At 39.1% G+C, this 24,837-nt stretch overlaps 1 protein-coding gene across 3 annotated transcripts in view; it reads right to left on the bottom strand.

Annotated features, from left to right (window-relative positions):
• Window positions 1–5,408: 5,408 nt before the first annotated feature.
• The window catches only part of LOC106065773 (COUP transcription factor 2-like), a 44,930-nt gene continuing 25,501 nt past the window's right edge, over window positions 5,409–24,837 (bottom strand). For all 3 annotated transcript variants that reach the window (XM_056039764.1, XM_013224674.2, XM_013224675.2), the window contains exons 3-4: window positions 10,333–10,438; window positions 5,409–9,274 (exon numbers count right to left, since the gene is read on the bottom strand). In XM_056039764.1, the coding sequence (XP_055895739.1) occupies window positions 9,106–9,274; window positions 10,333–10,438 (275 nt within the window). In that variant the 3' untranslated portion in view covers window positions 5,409–9,105. The remainder of the gene's footprint in view (window positions 9,275–10,332; window positions 10,439–24,837) is intronic.

Raw genomic sequence — 24,837 nt, 5'->3', positions numbered from 1 at the left:
CTTGTCAAGTAAAGTCTTGTCATGTAAAGTCTTGTCAAGTAAAGTCTTGTCTAGTAAAGTCTTATCAAGTAAAGTCTTGTCTAGTAAAGTCTTGTCTAGTAAAGTCTTGTCTAGTAAAGTCTTGTCAGATAAAGTTTTATCAAGTAAAGTCTTGTCTAGTAAAGTCTTATCAAGTATAGTCTTGTCTAGTAAAGTCTTATCAAGTAAAGTCTTGTCTAGTAAAGTCTTGTCTAGTAAAGTCTTGTCTAGTAAAGTCTTGTCAGATAAAGTTTTATCAAGTAAAGTCTTGTCTAGTAAAGTCTTATCAAGTAAAGTCTTGTCTAGTAAAGTCTTGTCTAGTAAAGTCTTGTCAGATAAAGTTTTATCAAGTAAAGTCTTATCAAGTAAAGTCTTATCAAGTAAAGTCTTATCAAGTAAAGTCTTGTCAAGTAAAGTCTTATCAAGTTAAGTCTTATCAAGTAAAGTCTTGTCAATTAAAGTCTTATCAAGTAAAGTCTTGTCATGTAAAGTCTTATCATGTAAAGTCTTGTCATGTAAAGTCAACGTACTTTAAGTGTGAAGAGGAATTTAAAACAGTCATTTTGGTGTTAATGACCTTTTCATAAAACCAGAAAACTTTCAATGTAATAGAAGTTAAAAAATCGAATCATTGGCTTTTAAAAGATATTCCAAAACAACCTATTATCAATATTGACATTTTTTTGTGTGATTTTGCACGAAACTAAAATGTCATAGAATTCGGAAGTGCGATTTGAAACAATCATTTAGCGTTCAAACGTTTGTCATAAACAATACGGAACAACCAATCAACAATGACATTTTAGTCACGTTTTGGCATACTAATTAAAATATTGTCAGGGGAACAATTTCAATCTTTCATTTGGCTTTAATGTGTTTCCAATAGACATATATATATATATCTAGACTGGAAATCGGAAACAAATACCCGCAATTGATCAATTCACAGACCTATGTATATAGATTTTTATGTACGTAACTCTTTTTCAAGCTGTATGGGAAGTCATCTCAATCAATCTTTTCTGTCTTAGAAAAGTAATGATCTTTAGTTTTCAGAGTTTAGAAATAATGCAAAATCATTTCTCGGATTTTCTTTAGAATGGGCTATTAATCACAGAACTATATATTAGGCAAACATATGAGATAAGCCATTTCCTGTTAGTTTCCTTTGAGATAATGTTTCAAAAATCATAGATCGAAATAATTCATGTCTGTTGATTTAAATCATCTTATGTACATTTAAATAGATTGATAACCTAGATCTTTCGAGATTATGTATCTAAACATTGCAAAATAATCATTATGAGACGAGAGTACTCTTATTTTTTATGTTCAATCACTAGATCTAGATCTAAAAACTAAATTACATGTTACATAGGTAAGGGTTGAAAAAAAACTTTACTTCTTATAACTGCTTTACCATATACTTGAATTGGCCACATCAAACCGTAGTTTGCCTCTCCCTATACTTGAATTGACCACATCAAACCGTAGTTTGCCTCTCTCTCTTCTCGAACTGAAATTTGTATGAACAGAATTCATTGGGTTTCCTCTTAAAGATTTCATAATTTATATCTAGTCCTATAAACAACAGCCATTCATCTATAGTATTATTCTCTATTGATTGAAAACCCTAAAGATGGTCGATCAATGTTCAAGAACTATCAAGTTTCTACAAGCCAAGAGACAGCTTCATAAGAGATAGATTTAATATAATGTGCATCTGACATGAATGAAACTACTCCATTAAAAATATTAAGAGCGTTCTCATTTTTTTTTTAAATTTTATTTGTGTAAACCAGGTCCAACTGCCTCCATCTTGTTGTTCAGATTTCTCCTCTCTCTCTCTCTCTCTATGTTCTGAAAGGTCTCCTGTACCGTAGAGGCTAGGCTTGGAAGGGGAAGTAATCCACTCAATGGCATTTGTTGACTCTTTCTTTTTAATTGAAACACCGGATGTGCATGTTTTCACTCAGGTCACCGTGACCGAGGCATGCGAACTCACCTACATTGACCTACATTGTCCTTGGTGAAGGCAGACCTGTGCAAGATGAACAGGATAAACTCAACGTTGGGTTCGACCTGGCGTTCTATCATTGCTGGCGTTCTATCATTGCTGGCGTTCTATCATTGCTGGTGTTCTATCATTGCTGGTGTTCTATCATTGCTGGCGTTCTATCATTGCTGGTGTTCTATCATTGCTGGCGTTCTATCATTGCTGGTGTTCTATCATTGCTGGTGTTCTATCATTGCTGGCGTTCTATCACATTGTGTCAGCCACAGAGTTCCTCTTTTTCAGTTTCCTGCTTAACGGCTCCAAATTAATTCGTTTATGAGCAATTTGAAATTCCGAAACTAAAACGCAAGAGATGATGAAAGATCTTTCACTTGTGACGGACAGTTGGGGCCAGATTACTTGATGTAATGGAAGGTGGGGGGGCTCTTCGTTATAAGGTGATAGGTTAGTGGACGCGTGCAGACTGATGAAAAGTTGGAGAGTTCTTTCAAGGGAGGCGATCTAAGCTAGAAGATCGATAGTTTTGTTTTTTTAAAACATTAACGCATTTATGTACTACACCTTTGATTTCATGGCAAGTTTGAAGTATTTATGTACTACACCTTTGATTTCATGGCAAGTTTGAAGTATTTATGTACTACACCTTTGATTTCATGGCAAGTTTGAAGTATTTATGTACTACACCTTTGATTTCATGGCAAGTTTGAAGTATTTATGTACTACACCTTTGATTTCATGGCAAGTTTGAAGTATTGATGTACTACACCTTTGATTTCATGGCAAGTTTGAAGTATTTATGTACTACACCTTTGATTTCATGGCAAGTTTGAAGTATTTATGTACTACACCTTTGATTTCATGGCAAGTTTGAAGTATTTATGTACTATCTTATCTTATCTTGTATAATACAGACGTTACTTCAAAAAAGAAGATGATTACATCCTACGCGTCATGCATTTAGTCATGTATATTAACCAATGACTTAAATTCTGACAAGTCACTGGTTTTCCTGGCTAGCTCAGGCAACCCATTCCATGCTCTAATAGCGCTAGGGAAGAAGGAGTATTTGTACAAATTTGTCCTAGCATATGGGACGAGGAATGTGCCTTTATCTTTGTCTTTCAGAGTATTTTATTAAATTTTGTTTTTGTATTTGAAGATTATGGTTCAGTGTTTTATGTATGATTGCTACTTTACTTTTGAGCCTTCTGTCCTGAAGGCTTTCTAAATTTAGTGATTTTACTAAAGGTGTTACTCTAGTCAAATGTGAATATTAAAGTACACATTGATGTCACGGCTAGTTTGAAGTATTTATGTACTACACATTGATGTCACGGCTAATGTGTGGCTCAAATGACCACTGGATGGTAAATGTAATTATAGTTAACATTACTGATAGAAAATTTCTTTTATTGAGAATCTAGTCCATTTTATATCTTACAATCGATCTAGATTGCAAATAAATGTGTACTTTTACAAGTCAACACTCTGGTGGCTTGTCATATCAGTGGACTTTCTTGAATGTCATCTCAGTGGACTTTCTTGAATGTCATCTCAGTTGACTTTCTTGAATGTCATCTCAGTTGACTTTCTTGAATGTCATCTCAGTGGACTTTCTTGAATGTCATCTCAGTGGACTCTCTTGAATGTCATCTCAGTTGACTTTCTTGAATGTCATCTCAGTTGACTTTCTTGAATGTCATCACAGTTGACTGTATCTTTTTTACTTTCATCTTTGTTTTTTTTTTTACTCTCTCTGTCTTTCCCCTGCTAACCCCCCCCCCCCCCAAAGTATGTATCTTAACTACATTTAACATATGAATTGATGAGTTTTTCCATTTGATTCCCAATAAACAAAAAAATTGCTTTATATAATAGACATAGTTGTAGTCGCTTTGGGTCACGTGTCTATTTTTGTTCCAATTCCATTAAGTCAGACCTAAAAAAATTGAATTCAGTGATTATTAATTGTTATATATGACGCATCCAAATAAGTGGCTGAGCAGTAAAGCGCATGGCTTCCGAATCGGGGGTCCCAGGCTCGAATCCTGGTGTAGACTGGGATTTTTGGGTTACATCCTCTGCCCCATAGGTCACAAGGTCTGGGAACTTTACTGTCCAAATGTGTTACATCCTCTGCCCCATAGGTCACAAGGTCTGGGAACTTTACTGTCCAAATGTGTTACATCCTCTGCCCTATTGGTCACAAGGTCTGGGAACTTTACTGTCCAAATGTGTTACATCCTCTGCCCTATAGGTCACAAGGTCTGGGAACTTTACTGTCCAAATGTGTTACATCCTCTGCCCCATTGGTCACAAGGTTTGGGAACTTTACTGTCCAAATGTGTTACATCCTCTGCCCTATAGGTCACAAGGTTTGGGAACTTTACTGTCCAAATGTGTTACATCCTCTGCCCTATTGGTCACAAGGTCTGGGAACTTTACTGTCCAAATGTGCTACATCCTCTGCCCTATAGGTCACAAGGTCTGGGAACTTTACTGTCCAAATGTGTTACATCCTCTGCCCTATAGGTCACAAGGTCTGGGAACTTTACTGTCCAAATGTGTTACATCCTCTGCCCTATAGGTCACAAGGTCTGGGAACTTTACTGTCCAAATGTGTTACATCCTCTGCCCTATAGGTCACAAGGTCTGGGAACTTTACTGTCCAAATGTGTTACATCCTCTGCCCTATAGGTCACAAGGTCTGGGAACTTTACTGTCCAAATGTGTTACATCCTCTGCCCTATAGGTCACAAGGTCTGGGAACTTTACTGTCCAAATGTGTTACATCCTCTGCCCTATAGGTCACAAGGTCTGGGAACTTTACTGTCCAAATGTGTTAAATCCTCTGCCCTATAGGTCACAAGGTCTGGGAACTTTACTGTCCAAATGTGTTAAATCCTCTGCCCTATAGGTCACAAGGTCTGGGAACTTAACTGTCCAAATGTGTTACATCCTCTGCCCTATAGGTCACAAGGTCTGGGAACTTTACTGTCCAGATGTGTTACATCCTCTGCCCTATAGGTCACAAGGTCTGGGAACTTTACTGTCCAAATGAAAAGAAAAAAAAAGAGACACTTAATTCATATCGCGAAGCCTTCACTTAAGATTTTTATAGCGAAGCCTCCATTGACGAATAGATTAGTGTACTTTTCTGTTTCACTGGCTGGCTGCCTGGTCGTGCGGTAAGCGCGTTCGGACTTCTAGATAGTCCCGGGTTCATTTCATGCCCGCTGCCATCCCCCGTCGTCCTGCGGGGGTGGCAGTTGGACTAGAAAGTAAATCAGCTGTGAAGGAAACATGTAAAACAATTGTGTACGACTCAGCTATCTGAGACTTTCACAAGACAAGAATAACAAAAACATGACCGGAAATGTACAAAATTGTTTATTAGTTTAAAAGAGTTTCCGTCAAAACTAGCAGACGACATTCACGCTTCCCGCCTAATTAACTAGTCGTGTGAATGTGTGTGTGACATAGCCTACCTGGTATGTGTGGGGCCAGGCTACTTGTGGGCTGTGACTGTGTGGGACCAGGCTAAAAAGTGTGTGGGCTGTGACTGTGTGGGACCAGGCTAAAAAGTGTGTGGGCTGTGACTGTGTGGGACCAGGCTAAAAAGTGTGTGGGCTGTGACTGTGTGGGACCAGCCTAAAAAGTGTGTAGGTTGTGACTGTGTGTGTGACAAGTTTTCTGTGGGAGAGAGCCAAATCTCCGATTTACAGTCAAATTAAACTAACCACTAACTTAATCTGTGTTCAAGTCTCAACTGATCAAGCCATTGTGTTAAGTGTGTGGTTCAAGTCTGAATTGATCATGCCATTGTGTTAAGTCTGTGTTCAAGTCCCAACTGTGGTCAGTAATTGTCTTTAATCATTTTAACTCTATAGTCATTTCCTTAACACGCTCGTCAAACTAAAGAATAAATAAACTAGACAGTAGAGGGGAATGGGAAAGAGAGAGAGGGGGGGAGGGGGGGAGATACAACACACTAAACCATGACGTCAACAATACTTCCAATGGTAGTGTCAACACTAGAGTGACCTATTTACATGTCAATTGAGCAGACAGAAACATGATGTGTAGCACTTGTCTCGAATGTGTACCTGTGTACAGCAAAGTCCAGAAGGTGTACACTATAGCTTATTATATACATGAACACTGGACACAATGCTAGTTAGATCATACACGTACACTATAGATTATATACATACATACATGGCATTTTTGTTTCTATAATACAATATTACACACACTTCAAATGTTGTGACAACTCCATGCAAATCAAAGCACCTTGAGAAGAAAGTCTTATACAACACAACTTCATGGGGTAACACTTGTTTATTCTCTCAAGGAACTACAGTCACTAAATCAACGACAGTTATTGGCGTCCAACCCCCCCCCCTTCCCCCCATCCCCAGTGCCAGATAGTGACTCCTCTTCCTAAGCTGGGACAGAGTGGAGCTGGACAATAGTCATCTGTTACGAAGTCAAACTGTCCAATGACTACAGTTAGACTTACAAAGTTGAGATTAATAATCAATAAAATATTCAGTACACAACTTTTGAGTCTTTCAATACATTGGACACTTCATTTCTCAGAAAACCACTTTCCACAAGCAATTTCAAAACATTTCACGTGTGTGTGTGTGTGTTAGAAAAAAAAAACTAACAAAAGGACATTCTATCAAGGGAGGTTGCTATCAATATCAAGGAAGGTCCTATCAATATCAAGGAAGGTCCTATCAATATAAAAAGAGGTCCTATCAATATCAAGCGAGGTCATATCAATATTAAGGGAGGCCCTATCAATATCAAGGGAGGTCCTATCAATATCAAGGGAGGTCCTATCAATATAAAGGGAGGCTCTATCAATATCAAGGGAGGTCCTATCAATATAAAAAGAGGTCCTATCAATATTAAGGGAGGCCCTATCAATATCAAGGGAGGTCCTATCAATATCAAAGGAGGGCCTATTAGTATCAAGGGAGGTCTTATCGAAAGATGAACTTTTCATTCATTAGTAATGGCGAGGGGGTTTAATTCACGACAAGGTTGAATGCCTGTGGTAGAAGTGTTTGGGTCAAATAATGGCTTAATACTTGACTGGGGTAGGGAAAGGTCAGAGGTCACATAGGCTAGAATTGAATCTAGACTTGAACACAGAACTATTCTTCATTGATGTCGTTCTTGTTGGAATGTCGTAATATGGCATTGAAACAGATGCACAGACACTCGGGGCGGGGTGGGGTGGGGTGGGTGTAAATGGAACACGTCCAGTTGTTGGATCCAGCCCTTGTGCTAGTCTCTCCATGGGCTAGTCTCTCCATGTGCTAGTCTCTCCATGTGCTAGTCTCTCCATGTGCTAGTCTCCGCTAGGTCTCGGTCTAACACACACATGTGTAAGTGCACCAGTGGCAGATACCTGTGACACAAGACCTGCATGTCACACACAAAAGTAGGTCACACACCTAGTTGATATCTTCCAAACAAGTGCCTAGGGACCTGCATATAAAGTTACGGGAGGTGGGGGGGGGGGGGGAAAGGAGGGGTTAGAATGTTGACAGTGAAATGTTTAAACTAAATGGAATGATTTCTAGAGTCATCAAAAGAGTGTTTTGATTTCTATTCCTTAGGAAGATAATAGATTTATACTCATTTACATAAGTGTTGCACATAAATAAAGTAATAAATACGGACATACACACCAAGTCAAGCACTCTACATGAAGTATACACCAAGTCAAGCACTCCAAAGCAAGTACACACCCAGTCATCTGTGCAATCGAAAAACAAAACTGTCACTCTATGGCATTAGACAATAAATAAATAAACCGGTATTTAAAAACAACACCAAAGTCAGTTCTGTGGGTAGCCACAGCTACATCAAAGTCAATTCAGTGGGTAGCCACAGCTACATTAAAGTCAACTCTGTGGGTAGCCACACAGGGTGGGTTCCTGTGTTAAGAGCCCTATCTTTCTGAACAGTCAAATATCACGAATAAAAGATTGTATGCTCAACAATCGCTTCAATTCGCTGTTGTTGCCATGTGTACACCAAGTTGCCTCAATTCGCTGTTGTTGCCATGTGTACACCAAGTTGCCTCAATTCGCTGTTGTTGCCATGTGTACACCAATTACAGTTGCCCATACTTCATGCAGACACATGCCTGGCACAATGCGCGCAGAAAATCTCAAGACATCTCCTTAAGTTTTTATCCAAATGTTCATGGACTCAATCCCTTTGAATTTGGTGGGTGCGAGCCTAGGGACAGCTGTCAAACATAAATACAATGTTATGTAGATGTATGCATCGTTCTTTCGTACATTTTCACACATAATACAAGTATACTCACACATAATACCAGTATACTCACACATAATACTCATTAATTTTATACAAAATAGAAATCATTAAGTCATAGTATGTCAAGTAGAAGAATCTCACTCAGTTGTGGAGCGATTCCATAATACAGGATTTGTTTGTTTGTTTAGAACCTTGTGTGTGTGTGTGTTTGTGGGTGGTGAAAGGCACAGAACCGAGTTCTTGGTTAGTTCGTGTTTCATCACATTGTGCAAAACATTCTTCATGGTGGAAATGTTCTTCAACTACATCATTGTTATGGTGCTCATAGAAATCTAGCGTCCAGAGTCTTCAATTAATGACATTACTGCTTCAAGTGATGGTGTCTGCAGCCATGCAAGAAGGAGTCTGTCCGATGATGACACAGTGCGTGCGTGACTCAGTAGACAATCTTGCATAGACAAGAACTGGTTCAGATGTCACGTGACTCAGTAGACAATCTTGCATAGACAAGAACTGGTTCAGATGTCACATGACTCAGTAGACAATCTTGCATAGACAAGAACTGGTTCAGATGTCACATGACTCAGACACCTAAAGCTGCAAGTTACAAATGTCATCTTGCAGCATTGGATTCAGTTTCAATTCGGTGTTTGAGTGCTGGAGATTGTGCAGGTCTTGAAGTGTCCAGTCTATGCACACACGCACGCAAAGACTAGAGTTCTAATATCTCTGTTTGCACGACACCCCCCCCCAGAAGCCGGAAGTCACTGTATGGCCATGTAGGGCCAGCTGAAGGAGCCGCCACTCAGTAACATGTCTCGTATCAAAGTCTCGATGGGAGTTTTCCCAACCAAGCGGACAAAGAACAGCTGCTCTATCACCTGGGCACTGACTGTACGAAGTGACGGTAACCTTAGCAACAGTTTTCCAAACCTGAAATACAAAGAGAATGCTGTTAATTGGTTGTAGAAATACAAAGAGAAAGTTGTAAGGTGTTTATAGAAATACAAAGAGAAAGTTGTAAGGTGTTTATAGAAATACAAAGAGAAGGTTATAAGGTGTTTATAGAAATACAAAGAAAAGGCTGTAAGGTGTTTATAGAAATACAAAGAAAAGGCTGTAAGGTGTTTATAGAAATACAAAGAGAAGGTTATAGGTGTTTATAGAAATACAAAGAAAAGGCTGTAAGGTGTTTATAGAAATACAAAGAGAAGGTTATAAGGTGTTTATAGAAATACAAAGAAAAGACTGTAAGGTGTTTATAGAAATACAAAGAGAAAGTTGTAAGGTGTTTATAGAAATACAAATAGAAGGTTATAAGGTGTTTATAGAAATACAAAGAGAAGGTTATAAGGTGTTTATAGAAATACAAAGAAAAGGCTGTAAGGTGTTTATAGAAATACAAAGAGAAGGTTATAAGGTGTTTATATAAATACAAAGAGAAGGTTATAAGGTGTTTATAGAAATACAAAGAAAAGGCTGTAAGGTGTAGAAATACAAATAGAAGGCTGTAAGGTGTTTATAGAAATACAAAGAGAAGGCTGTAAGGTGTATGTATTAAGGAGAGTTGTGTTTAGAGAAGAAAGTTTGTGTCCATCTTGAAACAATGAAAGACTTCCAGCCCTCAAAAGAAAGCAAATTATAAATAAATACTGTCCATCGGTTAGAGTCAATGTTGAGGCACAGACAAATGTTAGATTGATAGATTTCTGCACTGACTGAATAGTGGGGCACCACGACATTTATTGGGTGGATAGTTTCAGATTTGAATGTGAAGTATTCCCAAGGACTAAATGCCGCGGAGCAATCAGCAGATTGTTCTATGGAAACCTGGCTTATTTTATTTTATTATTTTTTGGGGTAACAAATAGGAATTTTCTATTTGGATTGACAGGTCACCATCACAAAGTATGTAGATAGTATGGATGCTATCCAGATCTAGTCAACCAACAGAACCCAAATGTTAACGTTGAACAAGAAACAACTTCTACCTTGTTGGTTGGTTAGGGTACTGACTGCGAACATATTCCTCTAGTGCACACTGGGACTTTTCTTGAATGCTTTCAATGTGGTTCATATCCGACAGTCCACAGGCATCTGAAGAAACAACACAAACAGTTGATTAGACTTTCAAGATAAGTCATTTCAGTCTTGACTAAGTCATTTCAGTCTTGACTAAGTCATTTCAGTCTTGACTAAGTCATTTCAGTCTTGACTAAGTCATTTCAGTCTTGACTAAGTCATTTCAGTCTTGACTAAGTCATCTTTGATCACGACCTACCACATAAATCATTGTATTTGTTTGAATAGATTCCAAACTCCAAAGGCCGTGAGATAGAACATTGGTGACCAAAAGAAAATCTACAGACAGGTATAAACGGGGAACTTGACCACCAGCAGACAACTGTTGTTCTCGTTACATGTAGCAAGTTTTGTATGTAGTTGGGTAGCCACGTGGCATACTGCACGCCTCTGCGCACTCGAAAACATATAAAATATAAAGATATATATATATATATATATAGAGAGAGAGAGAGAAGGAGTGAGAGAGAGTGAGAGAGAGAGAGAGAGAGAGAGAGAAGGAGCGAGAGAGAGAGAGAGAGAGAGAGAGTGAGAGAGTGAGAGAGAGAGAGAGTGAGAGAGAGAGAGAGAGAGAGATTCGTTTCGCACAAAAGTAACGTATATAAGCTACACTTAACCAGACTGTATAAAAGATATAGGCTACACTTAACCAGACTGTATAAAAGATATAGGCTACACTTAACCAGACTGTATAAAAGATATAGGCTACACTTAAACAGACTGTATAAAAGATATAGGCTACACTTAACCAGACTGTATAAAATATATAGGCTACACTTAACCAGACTGTATAAAAGATATAGGCTACACTTAACCAGACTGTATAAAAGACTTTGTCCAAGATTGTTTACAGAAAAGTTTTTTTCGCTAGAACTCTGAGATTTAAAACCCAACCAGTTTTGACTCAGTTCAATATCAACTCTTGGACTCCCGAGACAACAATCGTGACGTGTGTGTGTGTATGTACCCAGTCAATGTGTTTTACCCAAAACGATTGTTACATTTACCATAAATGTACACTTACCAATGTACACTTACCAACGTACTCATCATTACAGACTCCCCCACCCCAATCCCCAACTCCCGTTTAGACTTTAATGTGCGCGTGAACAAGTCTCGAGAAGCAATCCGCGAACGCCACGTATAACAACGCGAAGCTAAAAATAGCTCTGTGTTCGTCTTGTCATGCCGGGCCATTGAACAGTGTATCGAGCGGTGAACAAGGTCACCAAGGTCAATTATCGCATTCTTGAGATTTGGTTCCGTCAAAATATTTACATGCTGCTCTGATTGGTGAGTCTAGTCACGTGGTGCGCTAGTATAGTATTGTGAGAGCATCTTCTAGTGCAGTCTAAAGAAGTATAGTACCAGCAGGTGAGTAGAACAGAAGGCTAGCGGCTACTCGATACGTTTGTGCTGGTGGAACTGGTGATGTACACATGAAAAGATGCTATGTCAACTGGACTTTCACGTCGCAAGATCTTCGCGCGATTTTAAACACACGCGCAAGATGAGCGCTGTGACCACACAGTAAGAATTGACCACATAGTAAGAATTGACCACACGGTAAGAATTGACCACACAGAAAGATGTGAGCACATAATTAGGCGTGATCACTCAGTCATCTTGTTAAGAGACTCTACAGCCGACATGCCGAGCACAAAGTCTATGGAAATGTTTTCAATCTAAGATGATGTGTGCGACTTCATAGAACTATTGCAATCAATTAATGGTGTAGTGCGATTATCTGATGAAAACTTCAGTTCTTAACAATGATATTTGTTCTGACTATCTTGAGACAGAAGATCACTTGTAAATCTACACCTACATGTCAGCCTAAATCACTTAAGTCTACTACTAAATCACTTAAGTCTACTACTAAATCACTTAAGTCTACTACTAAACAACATACGAAAGTCTACCATTGAATGCGAGTTTCGGCCATTAAATTTATCACTAAATCGAGGGATACTATTAGGGTAAAAAAAACAACTTTGAATTCCACTAGGTCATTTCTCTCGCCTGTCTCAGCACACGTCCGGCCAACCGGGAGAGTGACAAACAAGTGGACATTCGAGAAGTCAAACACAGGCTAAGTCAAATATTGGAGAGTCCTCGGCTGCTAATTACTGGACTCTGGGCATCAGTTACAGCACTGAGGGTCTTCAACATCTTCTTTGTACTGAGCTAAATCAAATATGACCTGTTTCTAGACAAACACACTCGAACCCACGCCCTCCCTTTTTTTTTTCCGCTTTGCCTTTCGAGAAGACCCTAACATCAATATGCCGATAATTCAGTCGATAGACATTGGCTTGGTATACCCATCCCTCGGTTTTAAAAACCAAGCATTTTAAAGACTGATATAGTTATACGAGACAAAACTCAAGCATTAAAGTTTCTGTGTAATAAATTCATCGCTTTATTAACTTTTGTTTCTCCCTAGAATCTCTAATTGTTTCTCTGTATCTGACCTCCACACGACATTTCATTGAAACCACTCTCAATAATTGACTCTCTCTTTTGGTCTGTGCACTGTCCGGACAACGGACTTCGCTAAAGTAAAGCTAAATTAGAATAGAGAATCAGTCAGCCCTAGCAGCAGATAGATAAACTATAAAGAATTGAACAGTACATTTAGTCTTGAAAATCAAAAGTCCTAAATAAGTGTTTCAAAATAAGTGTTTCTAAATATTAAATAAGTGTTTCTAAATAAGTGCTTCAAAATAAGTGTTGCTAAATAGTAAATAAGTGTTTCTAAATAAGTGCTTCAAAATAAGTGTTTCAAAATAAGTGTTTCTAAATAATAGATAAGTGTTTCTAAATAAGTGTTTCCAAATAATAAATAAGTGTTTCTAAATAATAAATAAGTTTCTAAATAAGTGTTTATAAATGTGTTTCTAAATAAGTATTTCTAAATAATATATAAGTGTTTCTAAATAATAAATAAGTGTTTCTAAATAAGTGCTTCAAAATAAGTGTTTCAAAATAAGTGTTTCTAAATAAGTGTTTTTAAATAAGTGTTTCTAAAAAGTGTTTCTCAACTTTTTACTTGAGAAGCCCCCACCTTCCCGGGAAATCAACTTTAGCCAAAACTATGAACCTAAGGGAGCGCGAGTCCCTGACAGAGCCCAAAGTATTTTCTACATCTGGAGCATCAGAAATGTCTTCTACCCAAGTCCGCAGCGGACACCCCATCTTAGAGAGTAGAGATCCAAGAAAGTAAAACATTAAGAAACGTCGACACTGATTGTTTCTTGGTTCTTGCAGTATAAAAATTACATATGTGATATTATATTAGCCCGTACAGTATAAAATCTACATATGTGATATTATATTAGCCCGTACAGTATCAAATCTACATATGTGATATTATATTAGCCCGTACAGTATCAAATCTACGTGTATTGGTATGTCAGCCCGTACAGTATAAAATCTACGTGTATTGGTATGTCAGCCCGTACAGTATAAAATCTACGTGTATTGGTATGTCAGCCCGTACAGTATAAAATCTACGTGTATTGGTATGTCAGCCCGTACAGTATAAAATCTACGTGTATTGGTATGTCAGCCCGTACAGTATAAAATCTACGTGTATTGGTATGTCAGCCCGTACAGTATAAAATTTACGTGTATTGGTATGTCAGTCCGTGCAGTATAAAATCTACGTGTATTGGTATGTCAGCCCGTACAGTATAAAATCTACGTGTATTGGTATGTCAGCCCGTACAGTATAAAATCTACGTGTATTGGTATGTCAGTCCGTGCAGTATAGAAACTACTTAATGTGATGGTATGTCAGACTATGTAAAACGCAAGTTAAAAATGTCACACACACATACTCCTGACACTTATTAATGTCTATGAGATACCGCCATTACTTGAGCAGGTCCTGCACTAAAGGTGACCGCTACCTTGCTTTTAACACGACCATTTATTCCCATCAGTTCATATTAGGAGGCTCTCCTCTAAGTAAGGGGACATAATGCACTCAGTTGTCTCACTAACAAGAGAAAGTTGTTTGTTTTTTTCTGCAAGGTGTTTACAAAGCCTCTGCAACGCCTCTAGACGTAGTTAATGTGGAGGCGAAAACCTGTTTGGGGGGGGGGGGGTTTACAAAGGAAATAATGGCCCTGGTCTTTGTCTATTTAATGTCATAACAGATTGTTACGTGTCGGTCAGACTCAACTGTCAAATGTGGTCATAACAAAGTGGATTCACATAGATCCAAACTAAACCTAACCACTTCTTGATCTATACACAGTTAGCAATGTACAAGGACTACATAGGCATTGTATTTAGAACTCTCTGGGGCTGTAGGATTTACTGAGACATAGACCTCTTTAGGACTGTAGGGTTTACTGAGACATATATCTAGAACAATCTAGGACTGTAGGGTTTACCGAGACATATATCTAGAACAATCTAGGACTGTAGGGTTTACTGAGACATAGACCTCTCTAGGACTGTAGGGTTTACTGAGACATAGACCTCTTTAGGACTGTAGGGTTTACCGAAACATATATCTAGAACAGTTTAGGACTGTAGGGTTTACTGAGACATAGACCTCTCTAGGACTGTAGGGTTTACTGAGACATAGACCTCTCTAGGACTGTAGGGTTTACTGAGACATAGACCTCTCTAGGACTGTAGGGTTTACCGAAACATATATCTAGAACAGTTTAGGACTGTAGGGTTTACTGAGACATAGACCTCTCTAGGACTGTAGGGTTTACTGAGACATATATCTAGAACAGTTTAGGACTGTAGGGTTTACATATATCTAGAACTCTCTAGTGTCTGCGTGTTAAGTGTGTATGTATTAGAGAAAGCGAATGGCATTAGACAAAATTAAGCTGCTGGAAGTTTTGAAATCAGAAATGACCTCGGCTACTTAGTGGACATAAGTATCAAGTGTGCTCATTATTACATCTGCTTATTAAGAAAGGCGTGAGCTGTGACATTTGTCATTAGGATAAACCCATCCTAGTGGCATACGATATTGACATTTGACAACACTTAAAAATGTTGTTAAAAATGCACATTCACTCTGGGGATAGCAGTCTAGACCTGGGCTGAAGCAAGGAAAGGTAACTGGCGCTAGCGGGCCAGGTTGACATGGCTTATCTTATCGCTTGCACAGATTGCATGTAGGTCAGTAGGATCTCCACGGATCACCGCCCTACACGTCTGCCGACTCCAAGCATAAAGACGTCTAGGCCCTATAGAGCGTATACCGTAAATCTTTTGTTGTCACTGTCAGGTGCGTGTCACGCGGGGCTGCAGGTTGGTCTTGGCAATCTTGTCACATTGTCACACAGTCATTCACCTTCCCCACCACCCCTTCTACACACGCACACACAGAGGGTGCCATATCCCCCTTTAAAGTCTGTGTAAACACATATTTCCAAACAAATAGATTCACAATTGTGTCGGCCAGCAATTCTCAAACATTAATTGATGACGGGTGTCAGAAGTGATCTAGTTGGTAGAGTATGGACTTAATGTAGCCATACAGTGTAGCACCTTTACAATCGATATTTTGTAATAATATGATATTAATGTCTCTGAGTCATCTTTATCGTAGAACAGTCCATCAGTTACACTTGCACATTAAATAATAACTTGTAACAAATGATGTAACTACTCGTCACAAATATAGATCTATGTTTAGACCTGTCTAATATATATGTGTTCATGTATTTAGTTTGTATGTACAGTTTCAGATTTGCTAAGCCGGTGCAGTCTTTATGCTGTGATAGATTCCTGTGAGAAGCGAGTGGATTCTCTAGAATGGAACCAAACTATTCCAAATAGAACCAAACTATTCCAAATAGAACCAAACTATTCCAAATAGAACCAAACTATTCCAAATAGAACCAAACTATTCCAAATAGAACACAAACTTCGAATCAGATTCTCTCTTCCCATTTCTTTCTCAGTGACTTTGTCCGATACACATTCAAGAGTATTTACAGAGACTCCTTAGCAAGTAGTTAGCGAGTGGGCATATAATATATATATATATATATATGTGTATTACTTCTATTATAAGCTAGTTGTATGGGTCCTAATACTGTAATGATACAAAAAAACAACAACATATGTCTAAATGTCATTGTCGAATACACTTTGAGTTAAGTGACCTGATGATCCTGGGTTCAAATCTGAGTCTCCCCTGGAAGTACACAAATAACAAACTCGTCTCCTTAGTAACGACCTTGACCATGGGCCACTTCCACTCATTCTACTTGAGAACACGTAGCAAATGTTGGTCAGCAGTGGCGTAGCGAGGAGTCAGGACACTTGAGCAACATTTACTAGCCAAAAAGTAGAAAGTCAGCACACAGTTTATAATAAAGATGAAAGCCTAAAAAAAAAATAATAATTATCTTAGCAAAGGCGGCATTTAACAGTGCGGAGGGGCCCTGGGAGAAAGTCATATAAGAGCCACGAATATTTGTACGATAGGCTGACGGTGACACAAGACTCTCTTTATCACGGGGCCATCCTAGGACGAGAGTCTGAGGCGGTTGCCCACAAGCCACTCAGTAAAGCCGCCTCCGATCTAGGTACCCATCTAGTGTTACACTTACAACGGGGGGATGACAAACTTCGGCACGCGAGACACATCCGTCTCGTGACGCAATCTGACTCTCGAAATTTCTGCCGACAGATAAGAAAGAATTTGACAGATCAGAAAGAAGTCGGCAGATTAGCAAGAAGTCGACAGATCATCAGATCATAATGAAGTCGACAGATCATAATGAAGTCGACAGACAATAATGAAGTCGACAGATCAGCAGATCATAATGAAGTCGACAGATCAGCAGATCAGAATGAAGTCGACAGATCAGCAGATCAGAATGAAGTCGACAGATCAGTAGATCATAATGAAGTCGACAGATCAGCAGATCATAATGTAGTCGACAGATCAGCAGATCATAATGAAGTCGACAGATCAGTAGATCAGAATGAAGTCGACAGATCAGTAGATCAGAATGAAGTCGACAGATCAGTAGATCAGAATGAAGTCGACAGATCAGCAGATCATAATGAAGTCGACAGATCAGCAGATCATAATGAAGTCGACAGATCAGCATGAAGTAAAAGAAAGTTTTATTGGACTCGTAGATGTTTTGAAGCAATGCTGCCCGTGACGTCACTGAGTTGCTTCCCAAGTTTAACTACCAGTGACAAAGTGAGATGCCATGCACACTTAGTATTGACCTCAACATCGACCTGTAGACTTGAACCAAACAGTCTGTGAACCTCCAATCAATGCTGCGCCAAATCTATGGCGTCATGCTTTCCTACATTTGTTGCTGCTGGGCCATTTGGTTGATTGGAGAGAAAAAGGGGGGGGGGGCGATTCTTTGGACAGAAGATATAAGTACAATAATACTAAATCTCTCTGGAATAGAGTTTAAAACAATAATTCTGTACCAAAGAAGGGGGTGGGACCCGGAGGAGCCAGTCTCCTGTTTGTGTTATACATCAAACAATCCCCACACTCCCCACACAAGCCATAAAGAATGGAGACAGCTATTATTTGTAGAGGTCAGTTTTCCTATCGTACACAATATATTCTTCGTATACAATATATCCTTCGTACACAATATATCCTTCGTATACACTATATCCTTCGTATACACTATATCCTTCGTATACAATATATCCTTCGTACACAATATATCCTTCGTATACAATATATCCTTCGTATACACAATATCCTTCGTACACAATATATCCTTCGTATACAATATATCCTTCGTATACAATATATCCTTCGTATACACTATATCCTTCGTATACACTATATCCTTCGACTGGAGGAGAGGGTAAAACAACATCGTGCATGCTTCCTAATACAGTGTGTGTGTGTGTGTACTCGTCTCTTCCTGTAAATCACATCTATTAGTATGTACAGTCTACAGTAAATCTATTAGTATGTACAGTCTACAGTAAATCTATTAGTATTTACAGTCTACAGTAAATCTATTAGTATGTACAGTCTACAGTAAATCTATCAGTATGTACAGTCTACAGTAAATCTATCAGTATGTATAGTCTACAGTAAATCTACTAGTATGTACAGTCTACAGTAAATCTATTAGTATGTACAGTCTACAGTAAATCTACTAGTATGTACAGTCTACAGTAAATCTATTAGTATGTACAGTCTACAGTAAATCTATCAGTATGTACAGTCTACAGTAAATCTATCAGTATGTATAGTCTACAGTAAATCTATCAGTATGTACAGTCTACAGTAAATCTATCAGTATGTACAGTCTACAGTAAATCTACTAGTATGTACAGTCTACAGTAAATCTATTAGTATGTACAGTCTACAGTAAATCTATTAGTATGTACAGTCTACAGTAAATCAATTAGTATTTACAGTCTACAGTAAATCTACTAGTATGTACAGTCTACAGTAAATCTACTAGTACTCTTAGTAATTAAAGTCTACTCCTGTTTCGTGTTTGCTTATAGGAAGAGGCAATCACAGCATTATGTTCAACAAAAGCGAGTTCCCAGAGTAAAAGTTATGTGTTCAGAGACTCCTTGACCATAAATACGGTTTATCTGTTTCTCGCTTCACTCGCTGTTCCAGTGTGCGTGTATGAGTGTGTACATACTACTACGTGCGTGATAACCAATGATATACTCTCTGTGCTGATGAGGTTAATAGGTCAAGTTAATTAAAAACCTAGTTTCTTACTATGATGATAACACAACTGCAAATAATTTGGTTGAATACACACGGGTCTCTCCCTCCCCTGCCTCACCCGCTCCCACACCCTCCAGTCTTGCTCTATGCAACGGCCACTTGTGCTTCTGCCTTCACCCCGCTTGCCCTTCCCTCCTCCCCCCAGCCCTCTTCCTGTAAGCGAGGCGACTTTCTTTAAAGTCTGGTGTTTTCCCTCCTCACATGAATGTTATCAAGCCAGGGGTCACAGAAGGTCAGATTACAGGATCGCACTGCAAATGTGCTTTTTATGATAACCTTTGACTATCTTCACCTCCTACGGTCCCTCCCTTGTGCGCTGACGTAACTCGAGCCGCCCCAACAATGGTCCCCACTTTGTTGAGCCCCGCTGGCTACCTGATAGACACACCTTTTGGCCTTAACATTCTGACGGAAAGATGACCTGGGAAAAGGTCACAGGTCTGTAGGCAGTCCTTGTTTCGTCTCCCTCATCCCCCCCTCTCCAGCCCCCCTCAGTTCTACTTTTCTTTCTCCAGAGCAGTGACTGCAGACACCTACGTAACGCGTCCTATTGTACGGTCGTCACTCTGATTTGTAATGAACTCCTACCTAACCCCACAGTTTGTAGGACATAAGTATGCTATACACTGGGTCTTCTAGTACGGGCCTTATAGGACACAGCGTTGTTCACATTTGAAAGCTTACTAGAAGTAATAAGAAGATCCTAATGTAGGAAGCACTAAAATAGCGCTAACCCCAAACATTAGAGACGTAGTGTAGAGAGATTGTTATTTTATACCCTCTGAGCCATTCTTCTGGTTTAGCATTGTTGCTGCTGCTAAAAGTTATACATGACATTGTTGTTCTTGGTAGTGGTTAGGCATAACATTAGTGTCGCTGGTAATGATGGTAGTATTGAAACAAAATGAGCACTGATCGTCTTCATGCTAAGTTGTAAATGATAAGAATAAGATAAGACTGCTTGGAGTGCTTGTTAGAAGTGAGAAGTTGCAACTTTAATGTCAGGACTAACCTCAGATCAACATTTTATAGCCAGGCCAACAAAAAGCTAATAGCCCTACTTTCTCTGGATACAACTTCTTTCAAGTGGAGATAATTTACAACGCATTTGACAAGACTGATCTCCCCTTGTTTTTATATGTGGCCCACATGTATAACTCATTTTTTTCTAGTTCCTTTCTACAGATCAATATTGATGGCAGAATGGCTTGAATTGTTTCGGTTTGTCTAGTCTAGATCGATCAAATAGTAAGGTACTAACAGATCTATTTACAAATGAATAAATGTCTTTTGAAAATTAGAAACTGTCTTGGTGAATAAATTTCTGTAGATTACCATAATTATAACCTGCATTAAAATAGAGCACAGCCCGTGCTTTGGTTAGCCTGAGTCTAGTGGATATGTGTGTGTGTGAGAGTGTGTAGGAATCTATTTTTCAGACCCTACAACGTTCAAGCTAGGTCACTGTACCTACTCCAACCAACGGGTACACTTTTGTCTTCAGTCGGGGAAAGTCTGGCACCGGAAGTTGCGAATCAACAACCTTGTAGTCATCTTGCAGCACACGTCATCCCCCCCCCCCACACACACACACCACCCGTTCGGTGCAGGAGATGTAATAAGAATGTAGCCCAGTTTTAGAAACGCTGGTGGGTAGACATTTCATAGCGGCGACGCCCATGCGTGATAACTGAACATATGTCCACAATAGACAAGTCTGTGTTGATAGTGCATCAGGCTCATAAGTGTACAAGCAGGAAGAGAGGGGAGGTGCTGATAGTTTAACTACAACCTTTCTGTTGTATCTTCTCATTTCGTGTGGTAGATATCTGTGGAGGGAAGCGGGGAAATGTCACCACAAATTAACCTTACATTCCCCTAGTCACCGCTCTGCAGTTATAGCCCCTATCACTCTACTTGACTCTCGCCAGGGGGGGGGGAGGGAACTGTGAAAGGGAACGAGAGGGAAAAATTGGGGGGGGGGGGGGGTAAGACGATCTCCGGATATGACCCAGTGACGACACCGGTTTAACAGCTGCGCAAGACGGCGGTGCGCCAGCATTACCGCATGTGGCGCAACAAGGCTCAGATTCGTGACCTCCACAATATGGTGTGACCCGGAGGTTGAACTATGACCTTCCGTTACTGGGTGGCTGCCTGCAAGAAACAGGTAAAGAGGACGACGATGCTGTTTGCTAATCTTCAAGTGTACAACAGGAAACAGAATTCACTTGTCAAACTAAGCATGCTGGGACTGGCCCGTGTTGTTTTTTAACTGCTGCACTCATTATGCTGTTGGCTAAACATGCGCATGGAATCGACTAGCTGTAGAGTTAAATGAATTGCTCATTGCTCTGATTAGACTGAATAATATGTATTCTTTATTCGTTTCAATTAAAATAATCTTTCTCAAAACAGTTGTGTTGGAATATAGGCCCAATATTCAAAGTGTCAGTTGTAATACAATAAATGTATTAAATTAAGTCACTGAAATGAACGTTCGCCCATCTGTGCGTAATCAGGTCCCTAGCAAAAAAATGTTTTGTAAACGTATGATGAGACAAAATATGTAGGTCAGAGCTAGGTCTGCATAACCCTTAAAATACGTTTTGTTTTCTCTAATCTTTGGGCTCGAGTGCCATTCATTATTTTTGTGAACACGTCAGCTACCTCTGACAGGAATCTGTTTAAAACAGAGGCCAAAAGAAAAGAAAAGCTCTAATCTGTCTACAAGCAATGACCTGTACAACACATGATCTGAACTTGAAAACCGAATTACTATCTAGTTGTACTATCAGGTATGATGAAGATGTCAATCTTAAACAGATACCTAATATTGGTTAAAGTTTGAGCCAGGGCCTTGCAACTATTTGACCTACTCTTGACACAGGTCTAGACCTACAGAGTCTTAAGCCGTAGTTTCACATCACGTAATAATTCCACTTCCTGACTTGGTCTTCCAGTGTGTGTGTGTGTGTGTGTGTGTGTGTGTGTCGGTGTGTGTGTGTGTGTGTGTCGGTGTGTGTGTCGGTGTGTACCAGCAGTTTTTATGAATTAACATTTGGCGCCAGCATGACATCTTCCACCAACCTTCAAACAAACAAGGAAGGGGGGGGGGACCGGAAAAAAAATTAAAATTGAGCAGGCGAGGTGAAAAGGATGCACACTTCCGGCCCAGCCACCCTCACCCCGCCCTTTCTCCGATAACACACGGAGGTGTTAGTTCTTTTACCTGCCTCCCACACCAAGATAGGTGGAGGGGGGGGGGCAGGGAGTGAGGACAGCTGAAAGGGGGGGGGGGAAGAGATGAGTTACAGATCCTCCCAGAGACTGGGCAACGGAAACATGGCACCTCAAATGTTTGCATGCATTGCTGCTGGTGCCGTGTGGAAAAGGGCGGGTCCCAGACCACGTGACCAGTGCACACAAAACACCTGCACAGGTTCAAACTACTTTTCAAGTCAACTAATAATCAAGTACAAGCTGATATAATAAGGATGGTAGAGGTAGTCAAGATGGTTGAACAAATAGTCAGAACTAGGATGTTGGAAAAATAGGAGCATATTGCCAGGATGGTAGAACTAATAGATAGACCGGTATTGTTAAGATGGTAGAACTAATAGATAGACCGGTATTGTTAAGATGGTAGAACCAATAGACTGATATTGTCAAGATGATAGAACCAATAGACTGATATTGTCAAGATGATAGAACCAATAGACTGATATTGTCAAGGTGATGGAACCAATAGACTGATATTGTCAAGATGATAGAACCAATAGACTGATATTGTCAAGATGATAGAACCAATAGACTGATATTGTCAAGATGGTAGAACCAATAGACTGATATTGTCAAGATGATAGAACCAATAGACTGATATTGTCAAGATGATAGAACCAATAGACTGATATTGTCAAGATGATAGAACCAATAGACTGATATTGTCAAGATGATAGAACCAATAGACTGATATTGTCAAGATGATAGAACCAATAGACTGATATTGTCAAGATGATTGAACCAATAGACTGATATTGTCAAGATGATAGAACCAATAGACTGATATTGTCAAGGTGATGGAACCAATAGACTGATATTGTCAAGATGATAGAACCAATAGACTGATATTGTCAAGATGATAGAACCAATAGACTGATATTGTCAAGATGGTAGAACCAATAGACTGATATTGTCAAGATGATAGAACCAATAGACTGATATTGTCAAGATGATAGAACCAATAGACTGATATTGTCAAGATGATAGAACCAATAGACTGATATTGTCAAGATGATAGAACCAATAGACTGATATTGTCAAGGTGATGGAACCAATAGACTGATATTGTCAAGATGATAGAACCAATAGACTGATATTGTCAAGATGATAGAACCAATAGACTGATATTGTCAAGATGGTAGAACCAATAGACTGATATTGTCAAGATGATAGAACCAATAGACTGATATTGTCAAGATGATAGAACCAATAGACTGATATTGTCAAGATGATAGAACCAATAGACTGATATTGTCAAGATGATAGAACCAATAGACTGATATTGTCAAGATGATAGAACCAATAGACTGATATTGTCAAGATGATTGAACCAATAGACTGATATTGTCAAGATGATGGAACCAATAGAGTGAATAGACTGATATTGTCAAGATGATAGAACCAATAGACTGATATTGTCAAGATGATAGAACCAATAGACTGATATTGTCAAAATGATAGAACCAATAGACTGATATTGTCAAGATGATAGAACCAATAGACTGATAGTGTCAAGATGATAGAACCAATAGACTGATAGTGTCAAGATGATAGAGCTAATTGATAATATCATAATGACTAATTAGGCTGATATTATCCCGATGACAGAAGTGTTTAACTCACTATTCTAAGAACTAGGTCAACATTTAATTTTATTTGAATAGAATACCAGAAATTGTGAGTAACGGAGTAACAACTGACTTTGAGTAGCGACTGTTGCTGTGTTGGCTTACCTTCTAAGCCTCTATAAGCATCACTGTGGTTCTGGTCACTGACATGTCTGTTACATACGAAGGTCGTTTTGGCCCTAAATGTTTTTGTCGCATTCCCGGAGCTCATTTTATTATCTCAGTCTCGTGAAAAAACATGAAAAATACATTTTTACAATAAAACAGCTCGTCCTTTATACAACTTAGAAAAATGATTGTCTTCAGTTTGAAGATAAATGACAAGTGCAACTTAGAGAGCAGAGCGTCAACATTGATTCAATATTCTTTGTTTCTTCTACAGCGATTATTTTGCCTGGATGTAGATTACATTGGAAAAGAGGTTTATTGCGTCATCAAAACTTGATGTTCATTAGCAGACGGGGCGTAAAATTATACTTTAATTTATTAAACTCTTGAATCTATAATGCCTTACATTCGGAAATTCCTGAACGCGATAGTCCTTTCAAGAACGTGATAGTCCTTTCAAGAACGTGATAGTCCTTTCAAGAACGCGATAGTCCTTTCAAGAACGTGATAGTCATTTCAAGAACGCGATAGTCCTTTCAAGAACGCGATAGTCCTTTCAAGAACGTGATAGTCCTTTCAAGAACGTGATAGTCCTTTCAAGAACGCGATAGTCCTTTCAAGAACGTGATAGTCCTTTCAAGAACGCGATAGTCCTTTCA

The sequence above is a fragment of the Biomphalaria glabrata genome, chromosome 1 (assembly GCF_947242115.1).
Source record: "Biomphalaria glabrata chromosome 1, xgBioGlab47.1, whole genome shotgun sequence".
Taxonomy (NCBI): Eukaryota; Metazoa; Mollusca; class Gastropoda; family Planorbidae; genus Biomphalaria; species Biomphalaria glabrata.
The sequence above is the reverse complement of the archived record's forward strand: the minus strand, read 5'-3'. Positions and strand labels throughout refer to the sequence as shown.